At 38.8% G+C, this 19,815-nt stretch overlaps 1 protein-coding gene across 1 annotated transcript in view; it reads right to left on the bottom strand.

Annotated features, from left to right (window-relative positions):
* Window positions 1-19,815, bottom strand: part of khdrbs3 (KH domain containing, RNA binding, signal transduction associated 3) — a 153,442-nt gene that overhangs the window by 62,916 nt on the left and 70,711 nt on the right. Inside the window, exons 2-3 of the mRNA XM_026157422.1 lie at window positions 15,274-15,392; window positions 6,121-6,237 (exon numbers count right to left, since the gene is read on the bottom strand). Of these exons, the coding sequence (XP_026013207.1) occupies window positions 6,121-6,237; window positions 15,274-15,392 (236 nt within the window). The remainder of the gene's footprint in view (window positions 1-6,120; window positions 6,238-15,273; window positions 15,393-19,815) is intronic.

Raw genomic sequence — 19,815 nt, forward strand, 5'->3', positions numbered from 1 at the left:
CATAGGAACATTTTCTAGTATTTTCACCATTGTCACTCTAAATATCTCCTAATACTGTTGAAAGCCAAGTTAGACCGACATGTCCTCAGTTCTCTGAATTGGTGAGTTTTTGTAATTTTGCCTCTGTGCAGCATCACAGTAAATTTTAAATCTCACAATCAAGAAGTAATTGAAGTGGACACGTTGTAGCAAAAGTATTACAAAAGAGTGTAAGAAAAGTACAAAGATTAAAATTAATTTAACAGTTAATTTACAAGCAGTTTTATGGCTAGATAAGGTCTGTTAATTTAGCCCTGGTCTAGACTGTGTACCCCGCCACTCGCCACAGCTCTGACAGGGTCCAGTACCCCGCGACTACAATTTGGGTGAGTAGTTAAGAAGAGGATATTTACCATAACTACGTGGAATTTTACCTAACATAATTATCGGGCAATATATTCACATATTTGACCAGTCAACACGCAGCTAAACTCCTAAACAAAAGGAACATGCTGCAATATTTATCTAAATAACAAACACAGGGCACCAATTTTACACCAGGAACCAAATGATCCATCATTATTCTCATTCTGATGTTCACGTTGCCATTGAGGCACATAAAACTAGCTTTCTTTTGATTAAGGTTAGCTGATGATCGCTAACCTGATAGCATGGATTAAAAAAACAAAAAATAAAAAGTAAAAATAAAAACAAATTTGCAGCTACCAGCTAACCTTAGCTTGATTGCTTGGAAATGCTCTTGTCACTAAAAATTATTTGAAGCCAGACTGTTTTTTGGTTGCTGTTGTTTTTTTTTTTATATAAAGGAATGAATGAACTGAGGAAAGAGCAAGCGTAAAGCATGAGGCCTTACCTTGCAAGCAGCTGGTTTCTCATGAGAGCAAGATTGCTACAGTCCATCCTGCCAGACATCATGCGAGCTGAGCAAGAGTTAGCTTGAACCAATTAGCATTCAAAGTGAGTGAGTTGCAGCTACTTTTTTTGAAAGTACCTTTTCAATTCACTTTAACCTCCTAAGACCCGAACTCTTTCATGTCATGCATTTTTAATTTCTCTTCAATATTTGGGTTGATTTGGACCTGATGAATGTAAAAACAAAGAATTAGCAGTTTGTTTTATACCTGATTTTTGTTTCTGGGAGAAATAAATCCACATATGAAGACATTCGTTGTAAATTTCGATTGACCAGTGGCAGTATAATGTCCTCGTAAGTGGATATCAGGCCCTTGTAGAGCAAAATTGAGTATTTTGGTCTAGACAACCCAAAATGTGATGTCCACATATGTGGATGCCAGGTCCTAGGAGGTTAAGATGCCAGCTAGATTTCCCGTTTAAAAGTCCAGTTCTGTGAGTGAACTACAGGATGACTTTATATGTGACCTTACGTTTATTTAAAATCGTGGCTTTATTTTGCTATATAGTGTTTAAGCACTCTAACCCAAAGCGTCTTGCAGGGTTTTTAGAACACTAGGGTACAATACAGAGCAAAATAAATCATATAAGTCTACAGAGTCTACTGCACAATGCTTTGGCAAGTCTAACCAAAAAACAAGGTAAGCTCAGCGAATTGGCTGACTCTGCAGAGGCCACGGTGACAATACAACATCACAGAAAACTGTACCAAAAGGCTCTAAAATTACTGTGCTACTTAGTGTGTTTCAAATAAATAAAACTATCAATCAATGAAAACAACTATAGGTAGAAATAAACTGTAGCAAAATGCTGTTGAACTCAACGTTATCTTCCACATTTAATCTACGAGTTTATATGATTAAGTGGTTCATCATGTTAACTTGTTAATGAATTGTGGAATGATTAGCCATGTAGTGTTGGTGGTGGAGCAGAGTAACAGCTTGCTTATTAATCCTGATGCAGAGCTTACTAAAAGTGAAACAAAGGAATTGCGACTGTTTTATCTTTTAGGAAAATTAAAGAGTGAGCACAGTTCCCAGGGAGGAAAATGGATGAGTTAATCACGGTGCTAATGAGAAGAGGGTGGGAAACACAGATGACTTTACATCATCCTGCTCTGACAGCAGCAGGACAACTGAACTGCTGTAAGCTGGAGCGGTGACTCCCGGCTGCTCTGGCTCCTTCCAGCTTCTCGGCACTCACGTTCTTGTGAGCACATCAAGGATCTGCAGCAAACATTTGTGTAGTTATAGCAGTTCTTGCAGTGTCTCTGCCACATGTAAGAGCTTAAAAGCAAATGAACTAAGCATTGTCTAGTTTCACCCCCCAAGAAGCAAGTCTACAATTACATTTCCATGGGGTGAAAACGGTATATTATCACCTTTCCTGTCAGTCATATGTAACCCAGAGGTATGGTGCAGTATGCATTTTATCATTATAAATAGAAATGTGTCCTTAAAGGAAGCGGTTCTTCACTCGGCGTGTCTGTACAGATAAGACAACTTTGTTTTCACTTGTCTAGAAAAAGCCTTCGGGGGTCTCTCTTTGCTCTGCAGTAGCCCAGCACCCTGACCCGCGCAAGGGCACAAAACTACAATGACACACACTGTGAAGCTGAAAACAGAGAGTCAGCAACCAGCTCAACATGAAGTATTCATTTTGCAGCAACGGTATATCCCTCACCTAATAAAAGAGAGGAAGCACTAGCTTGAGGAGCGTCCCTGACAGAAAGCTGTCAGGAATAAATCCCACAGCGGTTCTACGTAGACAGTTGAGGGCTGCCGAGGTCAGCATATCGCCATAACAGATCTTTTCTCCCACCTACTCGAGAGGAGTGTACCATCAAAGACTATTGATCACAGTAATCAAAAAGAATGTGCTGTATGATAGCAAGAGTCATCGCCATCAACAAATCACCTCTGACAAACAGAGGGGGAGAGGAGACACAGACAAGCCAAGAGAAGTCGATTTATTCCCAGTTAAACACTCCTGTGTGCAATCAATCCGGCTGCTAAGGATCTTCTGTTAGAGCCATTTATATCCTCTCTTTATGTGTGGACATGATCGGGGATGATAGAAGTCATTAAACTGGATTGTGTTTGAAATTTCAAGCTATACCCTCTTCACAAAATCTTTTTTCTTCCCATGAAGTTTGGTTCGAATCTTCACAAAGACTCAAAATTTCTATGAAAACAAACCCATAAATCCAGAAAGAGTGTTTTTTCCTGTGTGCTTGCTGATTTGACTGCATGTGTTTTACACGCTACGAGAGAGACGAAGTATGCTTTGAAAGATGTCAGGCGTATTTGGTGATCCCCAAGATCATTCCCATTTCCATAAACTTTTGAAATTTGTTTTCCAGACATAGTTGTTTTTGCATTTCTCCAATGGAGCCTAGGTGACCTGAGAGCTGTCAATCAAGCAGAGATTGTAGATACGGGGGGTGATCTGAGACAAACACACTTATACATTTTCAGATCAGCGTCTTCCAATTTAGAACGAAAAGAAAATGAAAAAGGAAAAACTTCTTTTATTAAAAACACTCCCTGTGATTCTATTTGAAAGCCTTAGTAAGTGTGATGTGAATGATATTAGATAATTATTGCAGCTGATATTCTCACCTGCACATATAAAACTGTATATACCACACTGTGCTTTTGTTATTATTATTCAATCTTACTGTCATTTTAAAATAAAGGTTTCATTACTGATCAGTCACCCCATGCTAATTCTTTACTGACAACCATCAATAATTACTTCTTTTTTTTTTTTTAAAGGAATTTTTTAGTTGACTTAAAAACGCGTAGCTAGGGTTAGCATTGTTACTGATGATGATGACGTAGACCTCAGAGGGTTAATTGACTCCTTAAAAAAAGACTCATTATGTTTGTTTTCTGTGATTGTAAACCACGTATATTTTATATTTAGATTAAATAAGTGGAAGGGATTAACAATTATGCAAAAACGTAGTTTTAATTTTATAGGCACTCATTAATGGCCACCTATTATTTACAGCTATGTACAGTTGCATTTGTATAGTCACATAACTATGGATGTGAAGACAGATCTTTAAAAAAAAAAAAAGAATTTGATGGACTATTTTTTTTCTTTTGAATTTTCTAAAATAAGCACAGGGTCAAAAATATACACAGGGTGAACCTAATATCTGAATTCATTGTCTCTTAGCAAATTGCATCTTAAAACTTCTTACTGACCACCCAAAGCTCTTTATACTAAAATCTACATTCACCTTTTGAACTCTCAGTGCACTTAGGTGCTTTATCCATCTTGCATGCATACTTATGGTTAATGTAGTAGAAATACTATAAAACCTAACCTGTGAGGCTGATTCTGCAGCTTTAAACTGATAGCTAAGTTATGGCTGTTGCTGTCGTGCCACTGTGAAGCACAGGCTACTTATTTTCAGTCATTTTTATCAGGTCGATCAAATTTCAGCGTATTTTATCATAATATTTCAAGGAAGTTAGTGATAATTATGTTTCTGACGATGCAGAAAAGAATATTGAATGTTTTATTGGTGACTGCAGCTTGCAGGAGCAGCATTTATTAGAGCAAACAAAAGGCAGGGCGTTCTCCACCCTGCAATCAGCTACTGTCTCAAATGACACACTATTTAATTCAACGTGTAAATCTGTTGCCACAAGGTGCAAGTAAAAGCAGCACTTTAGTACAATAGTACAAAATAGTGACCTATTGTCAGTCAAATGCAAACCGAAGAGTAGCCAAAGTAGTGTTTTCAATGGGAATTTTAAGTGAAAATAATATCTAGCCACTTTAGTTTGACAATAACAATAACTAAAGCCGCGTATCCTTCAAACTCTCTGGAACCTGCACAATATTGTTACATAACTGAAAAATATTTTCCACCTGGGATTTTGTGTCTTAGGTCGAGCTTTTTATCCAGCTGCTTTTACCACCATGAGCCCACATCAGTAATTTCCCTCCATCGTTTGCGCTCCCTGTCATACGGAAAGCAACTAGTGAGTGCTGCAGCGATGCTCGGTGGAGTCATTTGTTTGGATCACACCACCAGCTGCTAGCATCTCCTCCTCCGGTGCGTTCAGAGCCTGGTTGTTGCTTCCACATTTAGTGGGAACAATTTCCTCACTTTAGTTTACTGAAATATACTTTATATATTTTTTAAAGTATTGTGCTTTGTTGGAGGTTGTTGAAGTAGCTCCCTTTTTTCTAAATCGTCAGAGGCTGACGAAGCTTTTGCTGTCAAACATGTCTGAGCTGGTCTTACTGTTGTGGAATGCTAAGTCATAATGTCGATGCATCATTGATATTATAACATGACACCTTTATATCATGAAAAAATATATGCAGTACTGTCAGAATTCTGAGGTAGTCTGAACACAGGGAACTGACTTGTGACGGATGCAATGTAGCCAGAAACCCAGGGGATAATTCTAGCAGCAGTTTGCTTTATATCACCTCAGCTTTACTCATACAATAACTTCTTGTTATTGTGGCCAAACAATTTAATCTTTGCCTCATCTGACCATAAAAACTTTCCTCGAGAAGGTTTTTTCTTTGTCCATGTAATCAGTTACACATCTCTTGCATAGAGGCTTCTTCCTTGGGCAACAGCTTCTCAGTCTATGGCAATGATAACCTCATTCAACTGTACACAGTGACACAGGTGTTCCAGGCCTATGCCTTGCCGGTTTATGGGTTATTTCACACCATTTAAACCTTTAAAACTTTCAGATCTTAGTCAAGTGGTTAAACTCCTCAGTAACTTGCACAACAATTTGAACTGTTGGTCTTGGTACATGCAGTTCTTTAGAAATGATTAAATTATTCTTGACTTGTCTAAATCCACAATCCTTCGCCTTGGCTCTGATAAGCTGAAAGATATTTTGGAAATTTCAGTGCCACTGAATCTAAGTGGGTGTGCATATAAAAAGCTTACAATGTCTCTGGGAGGCCAAAAAAAAGTTGAGCAAAGCTGAGACAATAAGACAAAGTTGTTTCATGTCATTTTATGAAATGAAGAAGATGGGCTCCTCACATTCCCCCTTTTCTATGGGAGGCATTGCTTAACTCTAAGGTTATATCCTGTTCACTTCAAATCTTTTTTAAGAGTAACAGCAGAGCAAGTTAAAATGGGTTGGAGGTGAAAGAGAGCAAAAGGAGCAAGGCAAGCACGAATACAAATGAAATAACCGACTGGAGGGTTACCTTCTCTTTGTCTCTCATGGATCCTTTACCGAGAATTGACATCTTTGTGAGAGTGTCCTCCTGTAGTCTCTTTAACGAGTTCCCGCGTGGCCCGAGGAGTTTGCCAACAAAGTTAAACTGCAACAGAGAGCAAGAGAGCACGGATCAGTCAGAATCTGTGTGTTTGAGATAAAGAGCAAAGACTTTTATGTCAGTCGCATGTGGCTCAACCACAGATTGAAGCTAATGAAAACTTATCAGTGGTTTTCCTCTTTCATATTTTGATAAAATCACTGAGGAAGCATTTCTGAGATGTCTTATCTGAGGTTCACAAGGTCACCTTTTCATGGGCTGTAATTTTATAGCACAAGAAAAAGCTGTGTGGCTCCGGCCAAAAGTCTTCAAAAAAGAATAATAGCACATGACATTCAAAAGGCACTGTTGCAAGGTTCGGTTTCAGGAGTGGCACAAACACCACGGTAAAAATATCAGTGATGAAGTTGGCATACACATGTTTCATATCTCATAATTACTAAACTGCCGAAAAGATCAACACTTCCAGAAAATAATGCAGGACTTCTTTATCTGTAAATAAAACACGGGACCTCCTCCAGCAAGGTTTGGAAGCTGAAGGTGAAAATCTGGGAAAAGGTGACCTGGAGTCAGGAAACTGTAAGAGAGGAGTGGAAGAAACCGAGTAAGGATTTCCACACCATCCCCACCGGAAACCTCACCTCTATACAGTACATACATCTCTTTGGGCAATAAGCTTGTTGCATGTTATCAAATAAACTCTTAGAAATTATTTTCTTTTCAAAATTATTGTCTTTTATTCATCTTAAAAGTTGATTTCTGCAAACTTTCATTGTCATCTTTCAGATATGATTCTTGACCATTTTCCCCAAAACCAGAGACACACTGGTTTACACAGGCTCAGTAGTAGCATCTCCTTGTGACTAGAACAGATCGTTTTACTTTAGTTTTTGTTTCAGTCTCAGCTTTTGGGTTTTTTTAATATAAAATGGGGAACATCTGTGAGATGTTTCTAAGTACATACTTTTAGTTTGTTTTTGTTTTTGTTTCATTCTCTAGTTGAAACAACTCAAAACAACTTCATATTTTTCAGTGACTAAAAATGTTTTTCAGGTTTTATTTCTTAGCTTCTTAGTTCAGTTAACTACAATAACTTTATTTCAAAGTGATGTTATATTATGTTATGTTACATTACGATTTGTTACCAATATTCGACACAACGCAGACTGCCAGGTTGGAAAAAAGCGAGCTTGAATCTTGATCTGAACACTGAAATTGTCTATTTAACAAAAACCAAAAACAACTTCTAACAACCAATGCAGAAAGCCAGTAGGACAAGAAAGCAGGAAATACTGAGTGCAATGTACCAAAGAAAAGACTGAGGGGGAATATAAGACACGCACCAGAGACAGGGACACTGAGGCATAGGTGAACTCCAAACAACAAGGGAAGAACAAAAACAGACAACCACATGAAGAACTTTCCCTCAACATAAAATAGAATAACAGCAATAGAAAAAAAACCCTGAAATACATAGATACAATAGATACATTTTATTGGGAGAGATGATTTTGATGTGAATGAGCTAGCCAAAAAACCCAACAGGCAGCATATAAAGGAAGAAATGACTCTCTATCCTAAGTGCAGTTTTTATTAACAAACTTGGGCAGCCAGTTTTATTTATTGTTAATTTTGCAGGTGATGAAGGCATAAGAACATCTCCCCATGAGCTTTACCTTGTCAGTTGATGACATTCTCTCAAATATTGGTATATTTGAATATAAATGTTTCCGTGTAGCATTTCTGGGCCATTGAAGGCTTCTGCAGCTACATCACTTCACAAGGTCACTGCTTTTCAAGTGCAAAAACACAAATGCTACACATTGCCATCTCCAGTGTTGTGCACAGACACCTACCAAAGTCAGAGAACCTCATCACAATTTCACCAGCAGCTGAAGATGGTCAGAGAGACAAAAGGGAAACGATGCATTCCTCCTCCTCCTCCCTATGTTTTCCCTTTAACAGTGAGTTATACAGCTGTCTCCTTCCACTATCTAGGTCATCAATTAGCGAGCAGGAGGTTAAAAAAATCAGCCAGTTTTGTTCTACACCTCACCTATATCTCTCCTGCCTTTTGTTCTGAAAGCGAGTGCTTATTAGGAAGCTCCTGCCAATTCCTGGGTGAAGGATTTGAGAAGCAAGCTTTAGTGATTCGCTCTAATGCAGTAACTGACTGCTGGGTTTTTATCCCGGCCAGGCTGAAATCCAGCCGCTCTCAGATACAGTGTGTTCCTCCAGCTTTTGTAATTACACAGAGTCCTGTGCCTGGATGTGATTGTACACTTAAAGTAAATATCATCCCTCAATGGCCAAGCCTGGGACGAGTCAACTCCTAAAATATATCACGACTCTCAGACAATTGTGACAGAGACTATTTTTAACACTAAGATGTGCCATAGTTACATAGTGCAGGCGCACAGGTTTCTGGGTAATCTTAGCTACCTAGGTAGCATAAAAGTCTGTTAACAGCTGGGGAGGACTCTGTTGCTAGATTCAAGAAGCGTAAAGACAGACGGAGGATGAGGAGAAGAGATGCTCAGAACTTTGTGACTGAGAGAGGAGCGGTGACTGTTCAATGGAGGTTTTTAAGAAATGAGAGTGATTCTGCTTTCGTCTAACGGGTGACCAAATACTTCAAAAATACACGAGTACTCATTTTTGGCCACACCGCCGAGCATTAATTTCAATGAGCGTGATAATGAGGCACTGGTGTTGGCCAGAGGGGCCGATGGCGCGAAATGGCAGCCTCGCTTCTGTCAGTCTGCCCCAGGGCAGCTGTGGCTACAACCGTAGCTTGCCTCCACCAGTGTATGAATGCGAGAGTGAATGAATAGTGGTATTGTAAAGCGCTTTGGGTGCCTTGAAAAGTGCTATATAAATCCAATCCATTATTATTATTATTATTATTATTATTGTTATTACTGGTACTGTAAAGCAATAAAAGAGGAAAGTAAAAACCACAGGGACATGAGGAACTGAACTTCAAAGCAAAGCAGAAGGTAAACCAAGAATATACTCAAACAACAGTTATACACACAGAAGGGGGAACATAAGAGTCACGTGAAAAGTAAGAACCACTAAGAATTCCAACTACCATTGTCCTTCATGTAAATATGTAAAAATTGTCTATGTTTCTGTTCTGTGTCTTCTATACTGTTTGTTTGTATATGTGTCTTTCTTGCTGCTGTTACACCCAAATTTCCCCTTGTGGGACAATTAAAGGATTATTCTATTCTATTCTACAAGCATCAATCATCACAAAAACTCTGACAAAATGAATTGTCAGGTGAAGAATATTCAATTCAAAATTATCTACGCAAACAAAGCGCGCGCCCCCTCGAAAGGAATCGAGTTTACAAAAGGATGATGAAAGCAGACAGCGGCACCAGGGCAAACAGAGGGTGTCAGGAAATGTTGTAAATGTGCTGAGTTTAACCGATGTCCTGAGCATCCATCATTTCCACCTGGATGGAGCTTTGATCATTGAGCTGTGCCGTCTCCTGAACAATGATTTGCAGAGCCAGATCACACAGTTGACATCTTTGCGCATTACCAAAGCTTTTATGCACCCTTTCCTTCCTCCTGACAGGTTGTGTATCGGACACGACGTCCGGGATGTTTGTGCAGATATCTCAGTCCTCTGGCTACCAACTGTGTGTACCCACCGATGGGTAAAAACGCTTGAACAAGCAGAAAAGAGTATTTTCTGATCAGGAACAAAGCGTTGCTGTGTATACTGTGTACAAGTGTAGCGTAGAAGCCCTATCAAATGTGCATACATGGGCATCAGGCAGAAAGCAAAAAGAAGCTAATTTACAGGGAGAGAAAATCAGACGGGCTGTGAAACAGAAATGAATGCAGACATAAATTTACTCTGCTGGCAGAGCAATTGAGGCTCAGTGGAATAAGGGACACAATTAGAGAGAAGCTGGCTTTCTGCTGAGCTGAGAGGACAAATGCCCTTCTTCATTTAGATACAGTGTTTTCTACAGAGGACAGTTTAAATAGAGACAGAATCTACTCAAAGAGAAACGTGTCAGGGTGCTCTTCGTTTGAATTCAGATCCTACACACTGTCTCATTAGTCTGCGCTAACCACACAGTCTACACCTGAAGAAATCCCCCCACCAGCATCCTCTTCAAGACCACATTACACTAATTAGACAAATTAACGTTGTATTTTGTATCCAATCACTGCATTGGATCTTTTTGTTGCAACAAACAAAAAAAAGCACAAAAACAGAATATATAAGGCTCATCAGCAGGAAACCAAATTCTGAAATAGTTATTTTGATCATCATTTTAGAGGAAACAATATTCTCTGTTTTTTGGAGGGTTTTGTTGCTCTTTCTATGAGTGCAGAGCCATAGTTTAATGAAGGAGCTGCAGAAAGGGTGAGAAATGGCAGACAGTGATGGGGGAAAAGATATTTAGGGCCTCGGGCATTTATATAAAAATGGCTTTAAATGCCAAAGCATTTAGTTTCCAAAAATAATTGGTCAAGTTTGAGGCCAAGCATGGGTATTGAAGATTAACACTGACACAGCTAAAAGCATAAGGTGTGGATTACCAAGTGGGCGAATTGGCAAACCTTTCTAGGTTCTGTGGTAACACTTCACTTTGGTCATTTTTTATGATATAATATATACAGTACCACTAAAACACATCATGTAGTTAGCTTCAAAAGGAACTCAAGTTGGGTAGCTAAATATGAGAAATTATAGAGTACTGTGCAAATCTAAGTGGACCTCAACATTATATCAAATATTTACTATATATTCTAACATACTTGTAAGAATTGCACAAACTCTGTTAATTGCCTTCTAAGCTGTAATTGTATTTATGTTTGCAGTGTTTCAAAAAATTGTTGCACCTATTTCCTGTTTTTCAGTAAAATATAAAAGAAATGAATGATGGTCCAAGTCTTTTTACATTTATATACTATTCTTTAAAAAACTGATAAATAAAAATGTAGCACTCCAGCTAATAAAGCCATGGTTATACGTATCACTGAAGGAGTCAAGAAGTAGTGTTTGGTACTCAAGCTAACCAGCTAACTAAGTTAGGCCATAGAGGGAAATCAGAAGAATACTAACACATATCACCTCATTTATTCTCTGGACATTTTGGGGAGTTTGGAGGGTTTTGTGACCTCCTCTCTATCCTTAATGATGAGTTCATATATATATATAATCTGATGCCTACGTAGACGTTTTTTTCCTATAATCTGGCCTTAACAATGTCAGAAATCCTCACTTCAGAAGAAGTAGAAGAAGAAGTAATGAGTTAGCAGGAGGGTGGCCCTTGAGCTAAAGCAGCTTGTATTAGACAGTGAATGAACTAAAGTGTTGCACCAAGATGAAAAATATAAAGAGGAATAATTTGTAAGTGCTAATAAAATTAACATGCTAATAAAGCTATTCTAATAGGTCTCAAGGATAAAAAATGGGCAAACAATATTTCACTTGCCAGTAGAGATATTATAATACCAGTAAACAGTTTTGCATGTATGGTCTCTGAAAGCTTTCAGATGAAATCATTTTCATGGTGCATTCTGGGTTTTCCAAAAAACAAAAGCAAAATGTTTCTGCCATGATGTGTTCAATATTGACAAGCAATGCTTATGTTTCTTAAAGCTAGGTTAAAGCCAGCTGTGCTCAAGTGGTGCATGCACATTCCTAAATTGTGTTGCCTTCATCATATAACCCCACAGTAAACCTGTTTTAATGTAAAAGTGTGGCAGGACGAGATCTTTAAAGAGGAGCAGAGCAGCTCATTTTTGCCCCATGGCTATGCAGCAGCTTAATCCAGTCATGTTACACTAATGTTACAGACAATATAGTGACATGATGTAATGGCATGTGTTTGGAGCTATTTTAAGTTTGTGGCTGTTTAAACAGGGATCATGCAGATTTGCTTTGTACCGGTTTGATTAAAGCCAGTAAATGTCACAGAGAAGTCTTAATCCCGTTATTTGAACACATCATGAGGCAGTCGGTACATCTGCACACATCTCCTCATATGGACCGTACTCCACATATATAAGTCTATACTGAGCAAATAGCTGTAATCCCTGCTGTTTATCAGATATCAAAATCTGTCTGACTTCCAGTGTGATTGATGCTTTGGGGTTTGGCTAATGCTTCCGTTATCAGGAAGGATTATATGACTTATGAAAACCTGCCCGGGCTTCTGTAGCCGCTTCATGTCATTAGACTGTGTGAGAGGATTGTGCTGCTGCTTTCTGTAGTAACCAAAAAAACAACCTGATGTATTTAATCACAGGTTGTCACTTGCTGCTCTGTTGTGCTGTTACTTGAATGAAAAATAATAATAAGATGCAAATACACAGACCCCTCCCTGCCAAAAAAAAAAAAAAAGTTAATTGTTGTATTTTGGCCCAGCTTGTTTTCCCAAACCAAAAAATTGTGGATGATTAGAAAGAATAGGGGACACAGGAAGAGAAAGGATGTCTGATTAATCATGCTTAACTTGAAGGGGGCGGGAGTGGTGGTGAGCACATCTGAGCTCTTTTCATCATTTGCTGAATGTATTACTGCAAGTCTGGCGAAAGGTGTGCGCACAGAGAGCCAGTGCCGAGTGATTATGCTGAGGACAGCAGGACAGGAGCGACAGCAGAAGGATAAATCACAGCTCCCAGCCCAGAGAAACGCCACAGTCTGAACTGGAAATAAACCGGTGGGACTCCTTACGCCTCACTAATGACCTGTGGTGCTTTGTGCCAAAAGAGAGCTTTCTAGGAGAAGGCCTACAGAACCAAGAAGGGTACAGATGAGCTCTGATAGCGCATGGACGTTCAAAAGGTAGAATATTTTTAGTTCCTGGGTAGGCGTGACATTATGTGTCATAGTGATTTATGTCGACAAGGGTTCGATTAAACGTAAAAGACAGCTAACTTAACAGTACTGCCATGTTCACAACACCCCGCACCACATAGTGGATCCCTTTGTAAGCGTCATTCTTTCCAGTATTTTAGAAATTCTAAATAATTCATCAGTGTTGGGTATTAAAAATCACTGCTGACACACGGCTCTATCTCAGCCTAGAATTTGCTGCATGGTGTCCTTGCCTGCTTCATTTTGATAAAAAGCCGTGTTTGCAGACGATGGATTTAACCTCTCTGCACGTGCTCCTAAATGGCCATTTGGAAAATGGCAGTGCCACTTCAATGCCAGAAGCCAAAAGGTGATGCTCGCAGCTCAGGAGAAAAGCCATTCAAGTCAGACAGATCACTCTTGCCACTGCTACCTGTCAGATAGAACAAATTGAATTTGTCTTCCTCCGGTGGCTTGTAGGAGCTCTAAACAGCATATTAGTGGCTCTACTTATCAAAGTTGTCAAAGCAAATCTGTTTAGCTGTGAACCTGGGAGACTCAGATCAGTCTCAGATAGCATTACACACATATGTATGTCGTACACAGGCAGCGCTAATTGAGATTATTTTATTTAACTGAATTACTTTGAGGTTTACAACAGAGTGCATCATAACCTTACCGGATGACGAATGTATCGTCTTTCCACAGTACAGACAAAGACCTTTATATGGAAATCTAAGCTAAAAGTGGTTTTACTTTTTAAACACTTTGAGTTCATTTGACTATTATTTAAACAGATTTTTAAAAACATGAATGAACATGAAATGTGCTTTAAACAGCTGCAATGTCTCAAAGGCTTTAGCTAGCAAAATGTTAGCATTACATGCATTATTATCTATAGAATACAACTATGGAGACTGCATTAATGTAACATACAGTACGTATTGATAAATTAGATTTGACTCTATTTGAATTCCTGGTGTATGCCTATACAATTCACAAAATGCATCTATCTATAGTTTGTCAAGGTTCAGCAGGGGATTCAGTCCTTAAAAATATATGAAATCCCTTTTAAGCCTCAGACAAATTCATTAAATAAAAATTAAAGAAAGAAAAGATGGAGCAAACAGATTTTTAAAGTTTTAAAAAGATGTTACGAGGGACCATTTTTTTTGCATTTTTTTGTAAAAATTTCTAGTTTATAATATTTCATTAAAAAGTACATAAAGTGTTAACTCCTGTTTGATCTACAGTCTTTCACAAATACAAACTAAGTGCTACGTGTGAAATAATAACAATAATAAAGCATGGTGATGTTTATATGCTGAAATGTCACTCTGAGTCTGGTGTTGAGATTGATGAAACCAAACCTAGAGGTTTGTTGGTTCAGCTTTGTCCTCTCCAGTGGTATACTGAAGGTTGCCGCTATCCTTCCCGTGGGGGCTGAGATGAAAACTTGAGCGATGTCCCCCAACTAGGAGCAGCCCTCTCACTTTTACACCAAGCCTCCTCATCACGCTCCCAGTGGGAAATCCCTGTCACGCATCGAGCTTGTGGCTCCAGTAAATGCAGCTGTCGATGAAGGCTCCTGCTAGCGGGTGAGGCTGAAGTGCTCTCAAATGTGCCAACAGTATTATCACTCAAAACGGCTTTACATGGAGGTCATTGTGAAGCCGACCGTCCTGGACTCTATATTTGTGACTTATGGGCCACATTGCAATCACGTTCTCCCCATACAAGCGATAAATTGTCATGAGAAAAACAGCTTCTAGAGCTTGTAAAAGACCCAGAATCTCCCATGTTTCACAAGGAATCGTTTGACATTCAATAAAATGAAATCCACTGCGAGGTTATTCGTTGACAAATTAATATACAGATGCATCACAGCGCCACTGACCAAGGTCAACACAAAGGAGAGTTTGGTGCTGGAGAGAGGAACAATTAGAATTAAAGTTATACATTTCAAAAGCTTAAACAGTTCTTTAGACAGAAAGTAACCTCCCTAACATCGTCCTACCCCAGTTCTGTCATCCGACTCTCTGCCTGAACACCATCTACCGGATATGCTACATCTAATAACATAAAGCATCAACAAAAAGTGTCAAGTGGCTGTTGGAAGGAATTTAAATCAAAAGTAGAGCCACTGTAGTTGACTTCATTATCTATAAATAACGCAATCTAAAATTCTCTATCTGTGCACATCACATTCTTGGAGAAATCTCTGGTGGTGATACCATAGCACTTACTTTAGGAAACTGCTTGACTGGTATTAAAACTTTCTGGCCCAGTTTCATGTTCTTGTTGATGACGACATCGATGAACTTCTCCTCCTCCTTCCCCTCGTCTTTCTGAATTTTTTCAATCTCTGGAAAGAAGCAAGAAAAAAAAAGATGAGCCTGTGTTGAAAAGCATGAACTTACAGGTCTGGAGCAGCAGAGAAGTACTAGTGCAAAAAATACATATCTTCACTGAAAGAATAATTGAAGTTTCTTTTATTTTGGGATGCACTGTTTTCAGCACAAGAACAAGATGAGAGTACATCAGTATACGATAGCGGTTAGCCTTGCCTGTCATAATGCCTGGAAACTGCTACACTGGCTACTTGTGTCACACAGTAATGAACACAAAACTCGCTTCTGGTAAAAGCTTTTTCTTCAAAGTCCTGAACTGTTCAACCTCAAGTGAATGCTGCTTCTCAAATTGCTGAGAAAATGTCAAAAGGCTCCTTAAAGTTTTTCAATTTGACACATTAGGATTGTGTCTTTTGTTCAAAACCCAGCTACAGCACATTTACAAAACACACAAACACAGAGTAAATTGTTACTAAAAAGCAAATATTTAGGTTTTTTCTCCTCTGCAAGAACCTCAAACAATTTTACAAGTAAAGCTTTGTTTAATGGAGTGTTTTTCATGATTTTCTCCAACTTTTCTAATACACAGTAAAAGCTATAACTATCAAACTGTAAACTATAAAATTCCACATTGCAACCTAAAATTGGGCATAAATGAAACATGAAAGAATATGGAAATCTGGTGCAGTATATTAAATCTTTTTGCGTCACTGAGAAGTCATTTAGTGTCGTTCTGAAAAAATAATGTTTTAACGAGCTCAAACAAAACAAGTGTTTTAAAGGTTGGAGATGATCCAATGGAAACTAAACCCCTGACCCTATTACCTCGAAGCCTTGCATACTAAAACGGTATTTTATTATGTTTACTCATGTGATTAAGCAGAATTGGCTGAAATCTGTGTCTTTCAGAAGCTGTAAAAACTTGAGATTTTAAGATATATTTATGCAATGTGTGATTTTGTGAACATTTATGGCATCATTGTGATGCCATAGGGCTGACATAGAGTGCGTTTAATAAAATGTGTTTTACAGCTCTCCCCATGGTTTCTTGAATTTTTTTTCAAGGTCAATTTTGACCTTGGGCGCTAACAATGAAGGTAAAGGTCAAATGCTTAACCAACCTAGGTACACATGCTCCCCAAGACCTAGTATATTGTTGTGAAGTTTGACTAAGATCCATGAAAATTGTGGGTAATATAAAGTTTTGACCTTGACCCGATTTTCACCTAAATTAAATCAGCTCGAGCTGTTATTGGTTTCCACCATCACACAAAATGTGAAAACGATATCTTGAAAACTGTGGGTGCTAGACTGGTAGCAAAGACAGACAGCACTGATTACATACCCCCTCACTTCAGGGGGAGAACAAAATAAACACAACTGAACCAGTGACAGCAGTACAGTATGTTCTGAGTCAGTTTTAAGTACTGACCTACTTTAAATTACTTCTGAAAACACATTTTTTACAGTCTTATTTTTTCATGTGCTTTTATTATATGTGATCTTTATCTTAGATTTCTTTTTTATTGCCTGCTTATAATTATTTCCCATTGATATATTGTTATTGTATTATTCTTTCTGCTTTCTGGCTTTTGTTCTTTTACTGGTATTCATAATTTCTCTTGCTATTTTATGTTTTCCATTGCGTATCCTTGTTTCTTGTTACTTCTTGAACACTTTCTAAGCCAAAGGTTGCTGGTTTGTTTCCAGTAGGAAAGGGCATCTGGTATAAACCTCTGTCTAATTGAACATGCAGCGTAATCCCTTGTGGCGAGGGAGCAGCTGAATGTACCTGATTTTTTCAGGTGGTGACTGTTTCCACTAATAACTTCACCTGTGAGTCTGAATGAAATTAAACCCTCACTAACTAGTTCTTTCTACTGTTTCCTTGCAGTCTGTATTTACGCATTAAAATGCCAATAAAGGTTTCCAGTCACGTGAAGAAAAGCAATTTCTTCACCTGCTCTTATCCACTGTTGCTTTGTTTTGTTGTGAGAGTGCAAATGAATGCAGAAGAAACTCAAATGAAAGCTGTCTGTATGCAGGAAAACTGCTCCGTCTGCCACAATCTTCTAATCATATCATTTCTTGTAAACTTTGCTGCAGGGTGACAGCAGCCATCCACCTTTCTCATTCTGGCAGAGAAAGCTGCAGCATGAAGGGTGAGTCAAAAAGGGGGCGCTCATTTAGCTCCTAAATATTTTTGCATATTGAAATTGTTAATACAAAAAAAAGTGCTCAAAAGAATGAGCACCTCTATGAGAGCAGAAGCTTTGGCAGGTGTATGTTAACACAACACCACAATCAAGCCAGGAGCAGCTGTCCCAGTAAATTTACCCCAAACTCAGACCATTCGGTGATAAAGAAACAAGAGATCCAAATGTCTGGCTCTGAAGGCCTCAGTTACAATGTTAAATGTTAAAGTTGCAGACGGTACAATTAGAAGAAGGCTGAACAAGTACAGCTTGTTTGGAAATGTTGCCTGGAGCAAGGCTCCAACAAAGCATCTGAACAACTCGCAAGACTTTTGGTTACAAGACGAGACCAATGTTTGGCCATAGTACACATCACCACGTTTGCTAAGAACCCCGACACAGCATATAAGCACTATCACATCAAACCAACTATCCAGAATGCTGTTGGTGATTTGGGCTTGAAGTCACTGAATTGACCATAACATGCTTGGTTCGTTTGGTAAATCTCACTGATCATAATCTGTCAACAATAAAATTATTGCTTTATTAAATTATGACATTTGTTTGTGTAATACAAATTAGAGGCTCCATGGTGTAATGGATGATACATTTGCTTATCTTACCTCACTGTGACTCCTGTGATGCATGTGTCACATGAATTTAAGGTGAATGAATTACTAAATTACCAATAAACAGTATATAGTATATATAACAAGTGATATTCAAAATTCATTATTACCATGATTATAAAAAAAATAAATTGAGATGCTATTGGGACTCTCTCTGTGGGGACACAGATCTTTTCTAAGCCTGGAAATGGGAAAGAAAATGACCCTCATCAGTATATTTTTACTGTCAAACTCTTAGTTCCCTTCAGTATCACCCATCTCACCTATTGGCTGAGTCACAGCCATCATTAATACTTTCTAATTTGAGCAGAGACACCGATTTACTTGAGCACACACGACATGCGCTGCAGTCTCTTTCATGTTCCTGTGGAAAAAAATGAAAGGGAGGACACTGGCACTTGCACCTCCAGGCTACCAAAAATACTGGCTGTCACGCCTCTTCTTTCGGGAGAGGGAGACTTTGATGTATTTGGAGATGTAACCTTGAACATTTAATCAGATGGATAACATCTGTGTTTCAGCGCCAGGAAAATGGTTTTGCAGAGAGGTGCAGGAGGGGTCCGCGACAAAAGACTCGGGGCTAAAAGCCCAACAGGAGGAAAGGGTGAGGGAGAAGGTGAACTCCATCACAGATTTATGTCTCCCGCACAAAATGATTTTCCAACAGGACAAAAAAACATTAGATAAAACCAGAACAATCAACCTTTGTTTTTTTGAGTCGAGGTTTACGAAGACGACTTGAGAATCTGATCTGACAGTGATTAGATGAAGGCAAAACAAGGTCTGTTTCTGTTTCTATAAAGTTGAACACACTCTGGTTTAACACATCACATGAGCAGATGCACCACATACCCGTTTTTCAATTACAAGAGCTGACCATATCAGCTCTGCAAACTAGAAACTGCGAGCCAATTGTAATTTCCCAACAAAGCTCTGCAGCATTACATTAGCAGAATGTAATTAAAACCTTTGATACGAGTTTTAACGGGGATAAAAGAAGTATCAGCGAGATGGAGATATCTCTAAGCTTTGGTTTATCCCAAAGGGGGCACGGAGTTAATGTTTTTCTGAGAAAAAAGACAACATTAATATTAATGCATCACCTAGCAACATGCCAAGACATAGTTTCCTCCTTTCACCAGGCTTTACGTTGGGAGACAGTAAGTGAGACTGTGATTCAACTGCATCCCCCCCTCAAGCTTACAGCACAAGAAAACGCTGTATTTCAAGTCCAAATGAGCCCCAACAGGGCAGTGCAATCAATCAGCAGGTGTAATAGGCAGCCAAAACAGCAGTTTCAAATGAGCTCACCCTCTAAACATGGCATCAGAATCAGCTAGTGCAAATTAACCAACCACAGTTTCCTTCAAAATCCTGTTTGCGGCACAGAAATGTAGAAAATGTGGAACTGAGAAGCTCCTCCACCTCAGAGTCCTGCTCACACCTAAGAGATGAAACATGCATCACTGACACATGCACTGTGTGCCTGTTGTTTTCTTTTTTCTTTCCTACCAGCTCTATCAGATTCCTCTGTTCCAACTCAATTTGCTTGTCTATGCACGAGGCACGACAAAAACCTCTATTGAATTTTCACCTAGGGCTGCTCGATTATG

This window comes from Astatotilapia calliptera, chromosome 22, assembly GCF_900246225.1.
Source record: "Astatotilapia calliptera chromosome 22, fAstCal1.2, whole genome shotgun sequence".
In the NCBI taxonomy this organism is placed as follows: domain Eukaryota; kingdom Metazoa; phylum Chordata; class Actinopteri; order Cichliformes; family Cichlidae; genus Astatotilapia; species Astatotilapia calliptera.